This window comes from Littorina saxatilis, linkage group LG8 (genome assembly GCF_037325665.1).
Source record: "Littorina saxatilis isolate snail1 linkage group LG8, US_GU_Lsax_2.0, whole genome shotgun sequence".
In the NCBI taxonomy this organism is placed as follows: Eukaryota; Metazoa; Mollusca; class Gastropoda; order Littorinimorpha; family Littorinidae; genus Littorina; species Littorina saxatilis.
In genome coordinates, this window is record NC_090252.1 from 25,550,037 (window position 1) to 25,568,609 (window position 18,573).

The 18,573-nt window shown below is 43.9% G+C and overlaps 1 protein-coding gene across 1 annotated transcript in view; it reads left to right on the top strand.

Annotated features, from left to right (window-relative positions):
* LOC138973141 (fibrocystin-L-like) overlaps positions 1–18,573 on the top strand; it is a 112,498-nt gene that overhangs the window by 68,132 nt on the left and 25,793 nt on the right. The window contains exons 39-49 of the mRNA XM_070345808.1: positions 380–533; positions 3,718–3,874; positions 5,309–5,385; positions 11,623–11,850; positions 12,353–12,632; positions 12,896–13,194; positions 13,967–14,247; positions 14,487–14,586; positions 14,906–15,111; positions 15,542–15,755; positions 16,023–16,274. Coding sequence (XP_070201909.1) covers positions 380–533; positions 3,718–3,874; positions 5,309–5,385; positions 11,623–11,850; positions 12,353–12,632; positions 12,896–13,194; positions 13,967–14,247; positions 14,487–14,586; positions 14,906–15,111; positions 15,542–15,755; positions 16,023–16,274 — 2,248 coding nt within the window. The remainder of the gene's footprint in view (positions 1–379; positions 534–3,717; positions 3,875–5,308; positions 5,386–11,622; positions 11,851–12,352; positions 12,633–12,895; positions 13,195–13,966; positions 14,248–14,486; positions 14,587–14,905; positions 15,112–15,541; positions 15,756–16,022; positions 16,275–18,573) is intronic.

Genomic DNA, 18,573 nt, shown 5'->3' on the forward strand with positions numbered 1-18,573 from the left:
AGAATAAAACTATCAATGTCAATGTATAACAAGTCATTCAACGTAAATGGCCAAAGAACAACAATAAAACAATGGTGATAAAACAGTTATACTCAATGGCTAATAACGAGGCAGAGTTAAATAGTATCGACACAAGATTAAAACAAAACATATTTCTGGAGACGAATTAACAACAATAAAGCAATGGTGATAAAACAGTTTGCACAGAACATGTTGACTGTCAAATGATACACAGATTAATTATTTCTTTATTTGATTATATAATTTTATTTTATTTTATTCATTTTTTGACAAAAAATTACTTTTTGCTCGTCTTATACGTCCACATGTCCATGCGTTTTGAAGGACAGCCACTGACGTGAGCCGTGTGTTTTGACAGAACCTCTAAGCCAGGCGTGGCCGTGACGGTGGGCGGGTCCACGTGTGACGTGCAGACTGTCACTGACACACAGATCACGTGCACCACCAACAGCGCCGCGTCTGGCAACTACCAGGTGGACGTCAACGTGAACGGCATGGGCAGCGCTCTGCAGGTGAGTCACAGGCAGCCATATAGGATGCATTTTACACACTTCACCTGCAAGCTGCAAATAAGGTTACAGAGCATGATTTCTAGGGAAAGCTTGTAAGTGACATAGAATTATGTCACACGCATTCCTTCTTTGCCACTACTAAAGCAAACGTGTGCAAGATTGTATGTTACACGCTTTGATGCCGAAATCAATTATTTTGATTATGCATTTATTTCTGAAAAATTTTACCTTCACATACATTCAGTCACTACCTTAAAGGTCCTTGTCTACATTTTTATACCGAAATCGCCATTTGACCATTAAAATGCAGAGTCTATTATCTACAAATATCAACAATACACCCCCTTTCGATCAGGAAAGACGAAGCCAGTGTAGCCGTTTGAAAATTCATTGTAGTATTCCAGCGTATAGTACTCATAGTAGGATATCCTTATTTGGAAAATGCCAAGCGCAAAACTCCTCTCCAATCCCGTGCATTTCGTGCGTTTAAAAAAAAGCGTGGACTGCACTCCAGTGTCAAACTGTTGCTGCACTTGTTTGGGCGTGGCTATAAGCATAGTGACATGAATTTGATTGGTCAGTATTTTTAGGCAAAGCACATGTTCTCAGCACACAGAAAACAAAATATTGGAAGCGTGAGTCACGCTACCCCCAAAAATAATCTTTTTTTACATATATTTTTTTTCTATAACTTTTTCCCCATGGTTCATTCATCATCTGACATAACTTTTTAGCGAAATCTAACCATAAGATTATTGAAAAAAAAGCAAAAATGTTGACGACCACCTTTAAACACTTATGTTTTCAGTATTCATTTCAAGTGATCACGAACGTAGAAAAATGGGTATCAAAGCGTTGTTACATTTTGTTGTGCATTCTGAATAGTGTGCCAACAGGCCTGGGTCAGTCAATCACGTTTTATCTGTGTACTAAGTGTTTGACGGAAAAAGAAAAACACCAACCCCGTTCTCCTGTATATAACTGAAAGCCACATTTTCTTCTTCATTCAATTTCTGTTTTCAAAAGCTTCGTCAGCTTTCCACTTACACGACAAGCTCCCTTTACCAAGCTTCAATTAAGAACCCTGAATACGAAAGGTCAAAACAAAACCATAGGTACTACTTTCACTATCGTCGTCTGCAACGAAAACCGAAAATGGCGAAAGGCTTTGCACGTACACAGAGGATGAAATTTCAAAGAAAAGATCGAACCTTACACCTGTGACTAGGAAAAGTTGCATAGACAGTTCCGTGCGGATCTCACCACGTATCAACGTACATCCGATGCTCAGGACCTACAGATAGGTGACGCTTTGGCGATTGAGGCTTCGTCTTCAGCTCTAACACGCACGCAGACAGTCAGGCAGGTCTAATCTGCACCAGCGGTGTTGGAAGGTTTTGATTTAGAAACACTCGAATGTTACTTCAACGAGATAAACGAACCAAAAGTCAAAAGTGTGCCCCAAATTCGGAAAATATTCTTTCAAAACGGCACTGTAAAAACCATCAACATCACTGTGAGAAAATAAACAATACAAACACAACCAGTTCCCCTGTGGAACATTTCGGGTGGACTTTCCCACGACCTGACCTACAGAAATCCTCCGCCGTGTTTGTTCGCGCTTTGCATTCAATCTGTGTTAGTGCGCGTGTGTGTTTGTGTGTTTAGCTTTCGTTGGTATGTGCTGTTTGGTTCAAAATAAGTTTATCTTTTTTCATTGAAAGATTCAGAAACGTTGGTTGATACTTTGTTGAATGCATTCAACCAGAAAAGACACGAAACGCATCGAATCTATCTTCTGCGCGCATGCGTGTGTAGGGTATGTGTAAAAGGGCAATTGTGTTTTTCAGTCTTGTTTTGTGCCTGTTATTTCGTCCCCCAAAACTCATTTCTGTCTTTGTATGCCTATGCTGTGAGACATAATCGCTATTACGAGTTAGTCGTGTGACAGAGAGTTTTCATGCACACTCGACTGCTGCTGTCTCACTTCGGCTACGACTAACTCGTAATAGCAGGTAATAGGGAGATTCAAAGGACAGCACGTTTCGTTTTGCAGCTCGTTTCGTTTGGTGAATGAGTCACCCCGCGAAACGGAACGTGAAACGAGACGGCATAGGCCGCAAACAAGATTTAGATGTATTCACGTTTCGTTTCGGAATGAAGGAAGGGCGATAAATCTTCAAGTGAAATTATCACGTCTGTCCTCGATCAGAATGGAAAAAAAACCCCTAGGAGGTGGTCCAGAATCGGGCATACTTTGATTATTTTCAGTCCAAATAAATCACACAGACTTTGTTTATACAAAATCACATACGAAGCCAGAATAAAAATTCGATGCGATGACCTACTTCTGCTTCGCCATTTGCTTTCTTCACCATGAAGTTGGATAAATGTACCAGGATCAGCACCCTTCAAAATATTTCAGTTCACAACAGTTGTCTACCTCCAATGAACACATTCTCAGCGCTGAAAGACTGTGAAAGGGTTGATGAATCTAGCAATGCATAAAATGGCCAACAAATAAAACTGTTAGTGTGCAAAAATACTCACAAAAGTTGACGAAATATTGTTCGTTTTTTGGGGGTGGAAAACGTGACTGCGTTTTGACGTTCCACGTTCCGTTTCAGTTGACCTTCACCTTTCCAGCGAGAGACCCCCGAAATGATGACGTTTACCACAACTTCAAAACGAAACGTCCCGACGTTTCGTTTATTAAATCTCCCTAATGTCTCACGCTTTCGTTCTTTGCCACTCCTAAAGCGAACGTGTGCAAGATTGACATGTTGGACGTTTTGGAGCATGGCAAGAACGGAGTCAAACTCGCAATCGTCCCTCCAGAAGCCCAACAATGCACACATGGCGTTCATTTCTCCCGCTTTAACGCATTTCTTCTCTTTACAAATTCTTCAACACTAAGAATACTGCAAACGGCATTCCAGACGACAGTACGCGAGTTTACCTGCCATTGGAAAGTGGCTCGCTCATGGGGCCTGTCAATCTGAATTATGAATATGAAACGTCTGTCACACGACCAAGTAATGCTTTTGCTTGAAAAAGCTTTTGCCTTGAATGTAACATAGCTGATGTTAAATTTTTTTGTAGATTTATTGTGTACTATATGTACAAGAAAAGGTCAAACATACTTCCCACTGGATTTCACTTACGTGTGACTCTTTGCTTGCAGACTAGCGCTGATTTCCAGTTCATTGATGTGTGGACGTCATCGTTCACATGGGGAGGCAACTCTCCCCCTGTGGCTGGCGACTTGGTGGTCGTGCCCCCTGGGCAGATTCTGCTGCTGGATAACAGTACGGAGCGACTGGCCATGCTGCTCATCCAGGGTAAGTGTGTGGCCGACAGACGTGAATGCGAGGCCTGTGTATTGCCTCGGCATGGCCAGTTGTGCTCTAGTGTACTGCCTTGCCATGGCCAGTTGTGCTCTGTATTGCCTTGGCATGGCCAGTTGTGCTCTAGTGTATTGCCTCGGCATGACCAGTTGTGCTCTGTATTGCCTTGGCATGGCCAGTTGTGCTCTAGTGTATTGCCTCGGCATGACCAGTTGTGCTCTAGTGTACTGCTTTGGCATGGCCAGTTGTGCTCTGGTGTACTGCCTTTGGCATGGCCAGTTGTGCTCTTGTGTGTTGCCTTTGCATAGCCAGTTGTGCTCAAGTGTATTGCCTTTGCTTGGCCAGTTGTGCTCTAGTGGACTGCCTTGGCATGGCCAGTTGTGCTCTAGTGTACTGCCTTGGCATGGCCAGTTGTTCTCTGTATTGCCTTGGCATGGCCAGTTGTGTTCTCAATTGCCTTGGCATGGCCAGTTGTGCTCTGTATTGCCTTGGCATGGCCAGTTGTGCTCTGTATTGCCTTGGCATGGGTAGTTGTGCTCCAGTGTACTGCCTTGGCATGGTCAGTTGTGCTCTTAATTGCCTTGGCATGGCCAGTTGTGCTCTGTGTTGCCTTGGAATTACCAGTTGTGCTCTAGTGTATTACCATGACATGGCCAGTTGTGCTCTAGTGTCCTGCCTTGGCATGGCCAGTTGTGCTCTAGTGTACTGCCTTGGCATGGCCAGTTGTACTCTAGTGTACTGCCTTGGCATGGTCAGTTGCCCTCTCGATTGTCTTGGCATGGCTAGTTGTGCTTTGTATTGCTTTGGAATTACCAGTTGTGCTCTAGTGTATTACCATGGCATGGCCAGTTGTGCTCTAGTGTACTGCCTTCACATGGCCAGTTGTTCTCTGTATTGCCTTGGCATGGGCAGTTGTGCTCTGTATTGCCTTGGCATGGGCAGTTGTGCTCTGTATTGCCTTGGCATGGGCAGTTGTGCTCTGTATTGCCTTGGCATGGCTAGTTGTGCTCTGTATTGCTTTGGAATTACCAGTTGTGCTCTAGTGTATTACCATGGCATGGCCAGTTGTGCTCTAGTGTATTGTCTTGGCATGGCTAGTTGTGCTCTGTATTGCCCTGACATGGCAAGTTGTGCTCTAGTGTATTACCATGGCATGGCCAGTTGTGCTCTAGTGTATTGTCTTGGCATGGCTAGTTGTGCTCTGTATTGCCCTGACATGGCAAGTTGTGCTCTAGTGTATTACCATGGCATGGCCAGTTGTGCTCTAGTGTATTGCCTTGGCATTGCCAGTTGTGCTCTGTATTATCCAGTATGCTCAGTGCATTGAAGCGTCAAGTATTTCCTTTGTCTGTGTGTGTTAGTGCGTGACAGCATTTTTGAAAGCAGGAAATGTGCACACTGTATAACACGTCAAAGCGCTTGTTGCAGGAACACTGATATTTGACGAGATGGACTTGGAGCTGCACGCTGACAACATCCTGATCACTGACGGGGGAGCACTGCAGGTAGGTTGGGGGGGTGTGGGGGGTGGGGGGGGGACCACACAAAAAACAGTCACCCTACGTTTTTCTCGTGCATATCAAACCAAGTCAGGGACGAATTGACCTAAATCATTCACTGAAGCAAACGAACGACAGACCCTTGTTGCACTACAGCTTGGAAGAAGCAAAGGCACAAGACACCGGTTTGAAGAAATGCAAATCACCAGCATCTTTACCCCCCATATATGTTCAAGAAAAGGTTTTATAAAGGCAACCAAACATGTGTCTGCTTTGTTACGTTGTCTTGCTGCCAAACATACTCTAGAAAGAAACAAGAAAAAAGTTCCTCTTCTGTAATGTACCGAGTTCAATATCGGGTGCCTTTGCCTCTGAACATTTCTGCATAACACGTTTAGTTTTTCCTTTCGCAACGAAGTTTTTCTAGCGCAGTAGTTAGTGAACTGCTATTAGAGTCGTGAGGTCGTAGGTTCGAGCCCTGGCGCGGTATTTTTATTTTATTTTTTTGTTTTCTTTACTCTGCTTTCTTTTGTTTTATTTTACTCTATTCATTTTTATTCCAAAGCATTATTGGTGATCAATTGCAACCCTGACCAAAGCTCACGAGGCAATGATTTGGTATTGATCACTGTGGAATTCGTTCGCCAACCACTGAAGCAACATGAATCACTGGACCCGAGGCCAGAAGCAACCTTAGTTAACAACATTTAGTTAACAACATTTAGTTAACAACATTTAGTTAACATAATGCAGTACATTGAAACCCCAATTTAAGACCTCCAAAAATCTGAGAAGTTCAGGTCTTAAAAAGGAGGGAGTCTTAAAATGGCGTAATGTTTACGAGGGTATGAACACAAAATCTACAAAAGCAAGCCTTAAAGGAGAGAGGTCTTAAATTGGGGGTGGGGTGGGGTGTCTTAAAAGGGAGGTTTAATTGTACATAACACATCAACATGGAAACAAACAATTAACCACAAAAATTAATGTGTTTTAAAAGGATCCGACACCGATCAATGCACAGCGTGGTGACGATTGCGAACAAGTTCCGTAACTCTTATCTTCCTGTCCTTACCTCCCCCTGTTTTCATGATCCCCTAATATAAAACAAATCAGTTTGCTTGCCCTCGTGTCCTTTGTCTTTTTCTTTCGCTCCTGTGTCATTATGACGTCAAACCTACAATAACGTCACGGAACACGTAAAAGAAAGTCCATGTTTCTGGTCTAAGACGTTCCATCTATTGCAAGTCTCGGTTACTATGCTTGTCAAGAATCTTTCATTCTTTGTGCGTGGTTGTGAGTGCGTGTTCGTTTCTGTGTTTGCAGGGCCGGACGAGGGGGGGATTTCTGGGGTTTTCGGAAACCCCCCCCCAGCCAAAAAATAAAAATATTTTTGTGTTTTTTGGGGTTGAGTTTCAATTTTGTGGGTATTAATCAGTGACAAAATCTGCTGCCTGGAACTGGTAATGATCATCCTCAGAATGCACCAGCTTGCACCATTTTGCATCCTTTTTTTCAAAATTTTCCGGGGGGGCATGCCCCCGGACCCCCCTAGCAAGCTAGGCGCTTCGCGCCGTCGGCTCGGCGCTTCGCGCCTTCACACCCATATCTTCACAATATACTTTTGGAAACCCCCCCCATAAAATGAACTGATCCGCCCCTGTGTGTGTGTGTGTGTAGCGTGTCTGTATGTGTGTATGTGTGTATGAGTATGCGTGTGTGTGTATATATGTGTGCTGGTGTGTGTGGGTGTCTGTATGTGTATATGTATGTTTGTGTGTGAGTATGTGTATATGTGTGTAATTGTGCGTGTGTGTGTGTGTGTGTGTGTGTGTGTGTGTGTGTGTGTGTGTGTGTGTGTGTGTGTGTGTGTGAGTGTGTGTGTGTAATAATTACATGTGATGAGCGTATCTTTTATGACACAAAAAGAAATAATTAAGAACTGACTGTTCAAGCAAATTGCTGTAAAGGTTTTCGAAAAAAAACACGGTACAGCTAATCTGATGTATAACGCTGGTTGCTGTCTATGTGTGTACGTTTGTGTGGTGGGTATGATTACGATAGGCTCCGAAACGACCGCATCGATTTTGACGGAAATTGCAGAGTATGTTCGTTGCCGTTCGAGGCGTGTCCTAGGGTACTTTTGTTTCTCTCTCTCTCTCTCTCTCTCTCTCTCTCTCTCTCTCTCTCTCTCTCTCTCTCTCTCTTTCCCTCTCTCTCTCACTCTCTCTCTTTTTCTCTCTCCCTCTCTCTCTGCTTCTTTCTCTCTCTCTCTCTCTCTCCCCCCCTCTCTCTCTCTCCCCCTCTCTCTCTCTCTCTCTCTCTACATATATATACATTGCTTATTCTGTCACCCTCGTAAAATAAATTTCAATTCAATTCAATTCAATTCTCTCTCTCTCTCTCTCTCTCTCTCTCTCTCTCTCTCTCTCTCTCTCTCTCTCTCTCTCTCTCTCTCTCTCGCTCTCTCTCGTTCTTCACCAGTACACGATCTGGTCGTCATCCAACCATGTTCAATAACGAGTTCAGGAATGATCATTTTCAAAATATTCGTTTTTACATTTAGTCAAGTTTTGACTAAATGTTTTAACATAGAGGGGGAATCGAGACGAGGGTCGTGGTGTATGTGTGTGTGTGTGTGTGTGTGTGTGTCTGTCTGTCTGTCTGTTCGTGTGTGTGTGTAGAGCGATTCAGACCAAACTACTGGACCGATCTTTATGAAATTTTACATGAGAGTTCCTGGGAATGATATCCCTGGACATTTTTTTCTTTTTTTCGATAAATACCGTTGATTACGTCATATCCGGATTTTTGTAAAAGTTGAGGCGGCACTGTCACACCCTCATTTTTCAATCAAATTGATTGAAATGTTGGCCAAGCAATCTTCGACGAAGGCCGGACTTCGGTATTGCATTTCAGCTTGGTGGCTTAAAAATTAATTAATGACTTTGGTCATTAAAAATCTGAAAATTGTAAAAAAAATATTTTTTTATAAAACGATCCAAATGTACGTTCATCTTATTCTTCATCATTTTCTGATTCCAAAAACATATAAATATGTTATATTTGGATTAAAAACAAGCTCTGAAAATTAAAAATATAAAAATTATGATCAAAATTAAATTTTCGAAATCAATTTAAAAACACTTTCTTCTTATTCCTTGTCGGTTCCTGATTCCAAAAACATATAGATATGATATGTTTGGATTAAAAACACGCTCAGAAAGTTAAAACGAAGAGAGGTACAGAAAAGCGTGCTATCCTTCTCAGCGCAACTACTACCCCGCTCTTCTTGTCAATTTCACTGCCTTTGCCACGAGCGGTGGACTGACGATGCTACGAGTATACGGTCTTGCTGAAAAATTGCATTGCGTTCAGTTTCATTCTGTCATGTTGTATTTTCGCCTTACGCGACTTGTTTTTATATGCTGACGTGGATTTTCGGTCCTTTTAGTCTGTCATTGAACATAGTATAGCAAGTCACTCAGAAGAAAAACTGCAGTTTCGTTGTGTTTTTTTGAACCCCGAAAACAGGTAAGAAGTCTTACATAAGAAATAGTTTTCCTATTGTTCCCAAGCAAATAAGCGAAGGAGAAAAAAAGATCCTGGTCACTGAAAACCAAACATTAAACTGGTAAGACATGATGAAGATGACATGACCGATAAACGCGGAGCTGAAGAGGTCACACGGACCACACAACAACAGTCTGATCTCGAAATAAAAAGTCATGATGATTTCCTCTTCGAGCAAATCTCACACATGATTATTGAACTCATCGCTACGCGCTTCGTTCAATAAAGTATTTTCTCGGTTTGCTCAATAAATCTCTTAGCGCACTGTGATGTCTCAATAAATATAATGATAATGATAATAATAATGTCGCCCTTATAAGTCGAACGCCTTACGCTAGCGTGAGAGGTAAGCGCTCTAATTTCTAGGGCTATCCGTACCCTGGTATGGAACACTGTACTTGGATCTAAAATCTCTCGCTGCGTTCAGCGATAAAGCGGTCACCCATGCTTTGTTTCCGTTAGAACTCCATCTACTAAGAAGCGATGTTTTTGAAGTGTTGCACCAGGTTTAAGCATCAGCATATCCACATTCACACGAAATGTGTGGTGAATCGGTCAAGAAACGCTGGAGGTATAGGCAAAGGAAATGACGTGTGAGCGCTAAACTGTGTGAAACCTCGGTATTCGCAAAGCGATTGGCTAGAAATGGTAACCACAGATATGCCATAACAATGGTATACGTCATTCCAAATTTGAAGACAACTTATTAGCGGTCAAAAGTGTAACGGATAGACGGACGGACGGACGAACAGACTGACGGACGGACGGACAGACGGAAACACGGACAGAGGCCTTACAATATTAATTTGATGTAACACGCACTAAACATATAACAGGAAAAAAATCATTAGATTTAACCATATTTTTCATTTGCAACGAGTGTCATAATGTTTACCTTTCTTTTAACCAAAATTCAAAATGAGGTTAGGGTTACGTTTTGTAAACTTGTGCAAAAATGTAACGATCGATTTTTATTCTTTTTTGATATCAGGTTTGTTTTATGTCAACTTTTCTGGAAAATGTAATGGTTATATTAGCAAATATATTTAGTTGAAGTGAGCTGCTGGTCTAATTTTAGCACGTAAAACGTCATGTACATTAACGAATATTAGCCATTTCACAAAGAATGGTAACACTTATTCATAACAAAAACCATGATTTTTATGTGCACAAAGTCGGTATTTACGCCACACACAAAAACAAGTAGTTGTGATTTAATTAATCGGTTAGATACCATATCTAATAGCCTACCCTGATTTACAACAAAAAAGTGAAAAGTCAACATATTCAGGAGGCTGTATCTTTACAACGCTACGATCGATTTCTCTGGTTTTAACACATTTGTTTTATCAGACTTTAAACATACATCAGGCAAAAAATTAGCGATTTTTAATGGTTGTTTAATCGGTGTCGGATGTCTTTAAATGTGGCAAAACATAAGTCTGCAGGGTTAGCATCAAATTACTTCAACAAAATCTTGTGACACTTACGAACCGCATATCTCGCTACGTGACTGAGTCGCTCATCAGTCATCGTGCTGTTGCCGAAATACAAGTCTTTCTGAGTCTAAGCCTGATCTAGATGGATATTTTTGATCAGATGTTATTACATTGCAAAAAGAGTTGACATAATGCCCAGGTATGTTTTATAAATGAAAACATTAACAGCTAGGGGGTTGAGAATAACCCAAAAGAGGCCTGTGGGCAGTACCCGGAGTTTACGAAACCAAAACTATGCACATACACAATCTTTCAAAATGTCCCTCATAAAACCTCTTTGACATTGTGTTTAATACTGTACCTTAACTCAACAGTTAAACCAATGAACATGTACGGCTTGTAAGTGTATTAACTATGCCAGTGAATAATCACACGCGAAACCAGCTTAACTTGTTGCACAAGAAAATTGCTTGATTAAAATCAACAAGGGCCCAAGCTGTGTTTTAATAAAAGAAGGGGTACGGACACATGTTTTGTTTTGGGCTACATGTGTTGCAAAGTATTTGAAACGGCGTTATTACTGTATATACAGTGGTGCCTGTGTTGAAAGGCGAATACCATTAGGACCAGCCATGAGTGTTGGAACATTGCACGCGGAGTATCTTGACCGGCACATTTTAGAAGAAATAAAAATGAAAGTAACAACAAAAGTGTTTTTTTCAAGCGAGGTGTCCGCAATCTGCATGGAAGAGTATACTTCTTCATTTATCTACAGTGCTCGATCTGTTCTTCTGTTTCATTTTGTGTGTGTGTGTGTGTGTGTGTTTGTGTGTGTCTGTGTCTGTGTGTGTGTGTATGTGTGTGTGTGTGTGTTTATGTGTTTATGCGTTCTTGTAAAACAAAGTTCAGTGCAGTTCAGTTCAACTCGCTAAATTAGATTTCCTCGCGGCGAGAATTGCCTAAGAAACGCTACTTCCTCGCCACACTTGCCAAATCTAGCGTCTAAGAAACGGGGGACTGGCTGAACAAGAACAGTACACAACATTGAAAGGACGAGGCCCAGCGACTGATGCCTGCCTGCTTCTGTGATCTAGGTCAGCACGTTTTTTGCGTGGAATTGTGTAATATCAACGCAGTCATGTAAGGAGTCTCTGGTTATACGCTTATGAACAGATCGAGGTGAAATGTGAAAGATCGTGTGTGGAGATGGTGACATGATGAGCCGTGTGTGCAGGTGGGCACTGAGGCCAAGCCGTTCCCCGAGCAGTACACGGCGGTGATCAAGCTGTACGGTCACCTGCGGTCCAAGGAGCTGCCCATCTACGGCACCAAGGTGCTGGCACTGCGGGAGGGTACGCTGGACCTGCACGGCCACCCAACCCCCGTCACCTGGACACTGCTCGAGACCACCGCTAATGCCGGGGACACCAGTCTCACGCTCACCACACCCGTCAACTGGAAGGTACGGCTGAGGCTTGTGCTTTCATTGTCAGACTCTCTTTTCATTTTATTTGTTAATTGATGTCTGCATACATTCATTCATGCAGTAATGCATTCATTCTTTTAGTCAATAATATATTGATTAGTTAAATCCTTCATTCATTCATTCACGTTTTACTGTCTTGATCCAGTCTGAGTAATGCAGAAAACGCTGGCTTCTTGTTGGAAACTTTCAAGGCTGGGCTTCCCTTAGCATTTAAGACTTTTCCTTTACTTGCACAGCTGTAATTGTGTTTGGGGTCGCCACTAGTGTGATTAATCAGGCACATCATGTGATTTCCTGCCACTGTGGTGTCCCAGGTAGGTGACCCATCAGGTACAGTGTGTGATTTCCCTGCCACTATGGTGTCCCAGGTAGGTGACCCATCAGGTACAGTGTGTGATTTCCCTGCCACTGTAGTGTTCCAGGTAGGTGAGCAAACAGGTACAATGTGTGTGATTTCTTTGCCACTATGGTGTCCCAGGTAGGTGACGAGATCGTCATCCCCAGCACGTCTCATCGCCACTCACAGGTCCAGAACGAGGTCAACGTAATCTCGGCCATCAGTTCTGATGGTCTGACCTTGACCCTGCGTGACCCCCTGGCCTACAAGCACGTGGTGGTGCAACAGACCATGCAGGACAGCAGTGTGATAACGCTGAGAGGCGAGGTTGGCCTGCTGAGTCACAATGTCAAGGTCATGGGATCCGTCAATGACGAGTGGACTGAAGATATCCTTGCCTGTCCAGAAGGCTTTGATACAGGTAACCAGAGCATGTCAACATTGCCATCACATAGTTATCACATGCGCTTGGTATCTTGCATCTGTCAGTTCTGTTTTGTTGAAAGAGTCCTAGAATATAAAATGGCTTATACAAATTGTGCTGAGATGAATTACTCTTTTTGTCTACCGTTTTGTACATTTACATTTTAAGTTCTTACGATTGTACATCAGAAGATGGTTGATCTCAAGGTGCCTGCATCATCCCAGATGCTTCAATGTCTGGCTTTTCTCCGTTCTTTACAGGTGAATTTGCCACACAGACCTGTTTCCAAGGCCGATTTGGCGCTGAAACGGGAAGTGACCAGTTCGGAGCTCACATAATCGCTCACGCACCAACGCCTGACACCCAAGCTGCAGTGATTCGTCTAAGCTACATTGAGATATTCCACGCCGGGCAGGCCTTTCGTCTGGGTAGGTACCCGGTCCACCTCCATCTCAACGGCGACATGAGCGGCTCTTACGTCAGGGGTCTGGGAATCCACAACTCCTTCAACAGAGCTGTCAACGTGCACGGCACTCACAACGCTCTCGTTGAGCACGTGGTGAGTTATGAGGACACTCCCGTTGGTTTAAACAGTGTTCAACTTATGTTTTTAATGTGAAGTTCACATGCGTATTAGCTGCATTTTTGGCTCACGTAAGTGTAGCCTATGCGATGCTAACTTTTGTCTGTCTGTGCGTATGTATACATGTATGTGGTAGAAACTCTAACATTTGAAGACGTCACATTACATTGACGTCACATTATGACGTAAGAGGGTTTGACGTCACGCGAAGGAATTACTGAAAGTCTCGGTCATTGTTTTTTTGAGCGGGCCGAGACTAGTTGGCAGTCGTGTCCCTGTAAGTAGGCTACATGCAGACAGACAGATCTAGATCTAGTGTCTCGCTTTCTTGCACAGTTTCACCTATGCTCTTTCTGTGTGTGTGTGTGTGTGTGTGTGTGTGTGTGTGTGTGTGTGTGTGTTTGTGTGTGTGTGTGTGTGTGTGTGTGTGTGACGGAGTGATTGAGTTTGTGTTACTGTTTGTCGATTTCTTACGTGAGCCTTGAAGGCTTCGCCTCTTGTTTTATTTGGGAAAAAAAGCTTTCTGTGTAAGGCTGTCTTGTTATACTCGCTGTAAGGAGAACACCCATCAAGTGAGAAATACAAGAGAAAGAAAAACTAGATGAAAGGCATAAAAGTTAACATGTGAGCATCCTAGACCTCTCTGTCCCGTGGTTAACATGTTTTCAGCATTACATAGTTATTGACCCTGACATACATACATACATACATACATACATATGAAATATTGAGCGTGATCCTGTGCCAGGTGTTGTACAACATCATGGGCGGAGCGTTCTTCCTGGAGGACGGCATAGAGACAAACAACACCTTCCAGTACAACCTGGGCGTCTTCGTCAAGCCGTCGTCTTCTCTACGTAATGATGACATCACCCCGGCCACCTTCTGGGTCACCAACCCCGACAATATCATCATCCACAACCATGCGGCAGGCGGATCCCACTTTGGCTTCTGGTACCGCATGCACGACCACCCCGAGGGGCCCAGCTTTGACGCCTCCGTCTGCCCCAAGAACGTCCCGCTCAGCAGGTCAGCAAGCGTTCTCATAACAGGGGCAGTCACTCTCAGGAAGAGATATCCACATCTTGTTTGGTTTATTCCTTTTGCTATCTTTGCCAAATGTCCTTCTTTTTCGTCGTCATTCATATATTTGAAATATGAACTTTTTGTGTCTTCATTTATAATGTAACCTTTTTTGTTTTTCCCCATAAACATCTTTACAGGTAGTTTGAGAACATGATTAACAGGGTGCAAATATTGTGTGTCAGGTTTGAGAACAACACTGCACACTCGTTTGGCTGGTTCGGGTTGTGGATCTTTGAGGACATGTTCCCCACCGTCGGTGGCGCCTGCTCCGGATCCTCGCAGGTCAGTTTTGTGCTGAGGGGCAACAGTGTTTGCTTGTGTTCAAGTAACCTGTCAGCAGTATTCTAGTTGCATGTTTCACAAACTCTGCGTTACAATCACTGTTGGCTTATAGCCAAATATTAGGTCTGCTAGCTAAAACACATTCACACAAACGTGACATTTGAGACCAATATCTAAATACAAGTAATTCGAAGACACGTTGAATCCGGACATCAAAGTGTTAGTGTGGACAGACAAACAAGTACGAGTATATAGCCAATTGTTTCCTGATATTATCACTTGACATAACAAAGCTCTCGTGTCTGTGTTGAGCAAACAGGTGTCCGTGTTCAAGACGCTGACGGCATGGAACTGTGAGAAGGGAGCGGAGGCAGTCAACTCGGGCGCCCTGCAGTTCAAGGACTTCCTGCTGGTGAACAACGAGAAGGCGGGCTACGAGGGCAAGGAGGTGTTCAACACGCCGCAGTACGACGAGGTGAACGGGCCTATGGTGGATGGTGGCAAGATCATCGCTTCCCTCAATGGGTGAGTTCTTGCTTCTGTTTAAATGGTCAAATGGACTACGGTATTATCAATCAGAGCACCATCCTCTTTCCTGTGTTCTTTCTCGAGGAACATTAGTTCAGTAAGTTATTTCGTAAATTTGAATATTTGAAATTCATAAGGAATTTGTTAATGTTTAATTTACCACAGAAGAAGCTGAATTGCGTTGTATTTATCCCAAGAAGGTGTTTCACACACTTGACAATAGGCACAGTGGTCCTTATCTTCGTCAAAAACATAACATCTTTTAGCAGATGTTAAGGATAGCAAGAGAGGCATGCATGGAATATTTGGGTCAATGATCCATGTGTGGGTGTGGAATGGTAGGGAGTGTTTGTCATCACTGTAAATGCTGTGAAGCTGCGCGTGTGAGTCCGGTGCCGGCGTACTGAGTATATTGTGTGTGTGACAGACTGGACCAGGAGGGCGGCAGACAGTGCACCAAGGCCGGCATCGTGCTACCCTACCAGAACGGCTTCATGGTCGGCAACGTCAAGTTTTACAACTTTGACCGTGCTGGCTGCGCCGCCTTTGAGTTCACTCGTATCTCGGGCACCTGCCTCAGCTACTGCGGTGGCTTCACCTACCACACCAAGGGGCTGCAGTTTGAAAACACCAACAACAAGGTATTGCGCTTTTGCAAAGCTCTCTGAGCACGATTTAACCCTGGATCTATTATATATTAATATTATTATCATTATCATTATTATTATTACCCCACGATGACTAGAACATGCAACATTCATTTTTGTATAAGTTTAAGCATTCAGTGCTTTGGGCATACAGTTGTAGTGGGCTCTTGTGGCTTTAGCCTGTTTGTTTTTATACACAAGGTTAGCACGTCACCTTATGAGTTGAGAAACAAGACTTATCCAATGACCGTGGTACTGCAGGTTCACTACGAGTGGGAGTCTGAGGGCGTGATCAAGGACCTTGACGGCACACTGACAGGATCGGCAGGATACAGCGTGATCCCAACCACGCCCACCCTGCCCTCCGGCAGCTGTACAGACAACGTTGCTGAGATGTCAGTAACGGGGGTGCCAGGGTCGGTGTGTGACAGCACCGTCAAGTTCCACCGCTTTGCCTTCATGAACCCTGTGCCCTCCTCGGTGCTCTTCAAGGACGTTCTCTTCACCAACCAGGTCAGTGCCCCACCAGGCACCCCACCTACCTCCATGCTAGTAGTTGTGCGTGACGAGCGGATCTGACAAAAACGTATACTATTTATACTTACACTTACATCTTATGTGAAGGCCATTGTTAAAATCAGAATAAAATAACTGCTTTTGCAAAAATTAATGAGTTTCAAGACATTTAAAACATTGTCGCCATCCCCTGTCACCCATCCCCCCACCTTCCCCCCAAACAGGACCAAAACATATGGTGTGAGGGTAATGAAATGCTTGGTTTACATAACTATGGTGTACTGACAGTTAAACTGGGATGACGCGAGGATGGCGACCTTGACATGACGAAAACACCAGTAACGGCCACTTTTGTGCCATGATAACATAAGGAGATAAGAGTTTGAACGGAAAACAAATTAATAAAAACAACAACAACCATTAAGCAGACACCAATACCTGTGCATTTCATATTATATAAGAATACAGTCGGACCCGCTTATAAGGAGCTCGGTTATAAGGAACCTCTTTTATAAGGAGACATTTTTTTTCCCCGAATTACATTGTTCTTTGTTATGACTTACGAAAACTCGCTTAGAAGGAGCTCGGTTATACGATACCTCTCTTATTAGGAGTGAAAAATTAGGCCCCAAACCGGCCCTGAGTCCGGTTATAAGGAGTGCCGATAGCACCGGCTTCAAAGTCTGGGAGACTTTCTCCGCCCACACCCATCACTCGGAGAGAAACCAATGATGATCTTGGTCACCAATCTGTTCACCTCAACTGTTGCGAGCTGGTTCTAGTGTGCTTGCAGCAGACCCATCACAGCACAGATCCACTTCTGGAATCTTACACTAAATGTGTCTCAAGACACACATTTTGTAGTCCTGGCATCCTGAAAGGCAGAGGCCCCAACCTACAGGTTTGCTTCCATACCAAAAACGCCTTCAGACACGGGAACTAATGGGAGCAGAGGCAACAGCTCCGCTTGAACCTCAGAAACCAAATGTGCCTCCAGACACACAGATCCCTTAGACGGCCGAGGCTGTGGCCTCTAAGGTTCTCTTGTACCAAATCGCCTCCTGACTCTGCATCAGATTGCTTGCGCTGGCATCTGCTTACATAGAACCACATTAAGTCACCACCGAGTGGTAGACACAGACGACATTTGGTAGCAATGACTGCCAGCTTCACGGTAATGGGTACCCCTAGCGCGGCTCTGCTTGGGTGGGAATGTTCTGAGCAAAACACTATGTGTTATACTCCATACCCCCCGCCCTCCATGGAACTTCTTGACCCCAACATATTGGGTGGGGAGTTTGCCCAGTGGGTAGAGGCGCTGGCTTTAAAACCGGTTGTCACTTTCAGCGTGGGTTCAACCCACGTTCGGCGCAGGATGTGTGTCGCAGAGTCAACTTTGTGCAGACTCTCCTCAGTGTCCGAACACCCCCGTGTGCACGCATGCGCACGATAAAGATCCCAGGGTCACAGCGAAAGCCTCAGGCCTTGGAAACACGAATACATGCATGCAAAAATATGAAGCCCGGGTGTCCGTTCGGCCAACAGCCAATAAAGTAACTATTTCAGCACTGACTCAAGACGACCCAACCCGGTCCCTAGCCCATTTCAGGTTTCCTCTAGCAGCCGGCAGCCAGCAGTCTACATCCCAACCCCCCCCCCCCCCCGCCCCCTTCGCCATTTTAATTTTTAATTTTTATACAAAGCCGGGTTTTCCCGTGTAACATGCCCATAATGGCTTTGCCGTGAGGGCGTAAAACTTACATTTCCTTCCACCGGCTTCAAACCGAAAGTAGGTTGAATTATTTCATCAATCCTGTTAGGGGAGAATTATCCGCCTTTGCTTTCGCGGAAACTTCCGCTCATCGCTAAATGCGCTCGCTACCTTCGATCTGGATGCAGAAGTCAAAATGTCTGAACAGAGAGGAACAAATTACTGTTGTTCCATAGACATGAGCCTAAAGGGGCATTGATTTTCAATCCGTTGTGCGAGAGAAAGAAAGAGAGAGAGAGAGAGAGAGAGAGAGAGAGAGAGAGAGAGAGAGAGAGAGAGAGAGAGAGAGAGAGAAAGAAAGAAAGAAAGAAAGAAAGAAAGAAAGAAAGAAAGAAAGAAAGAAAGAAAGAACAGAAGGCAGAAGACAGAAGACAGAAGAAGAATTGCTAATACTGAAAATGCAGAAGCCCGTTTATAAGGTAGTTGGGCTTGGGTTACTCCTTATACCCGAGAGCTCTGTTATAAGGAACCTCGGTTATAAGGAGTTAAAAATGTGGTCCCCGAGCGCTCCTTATAAGCGGGCCC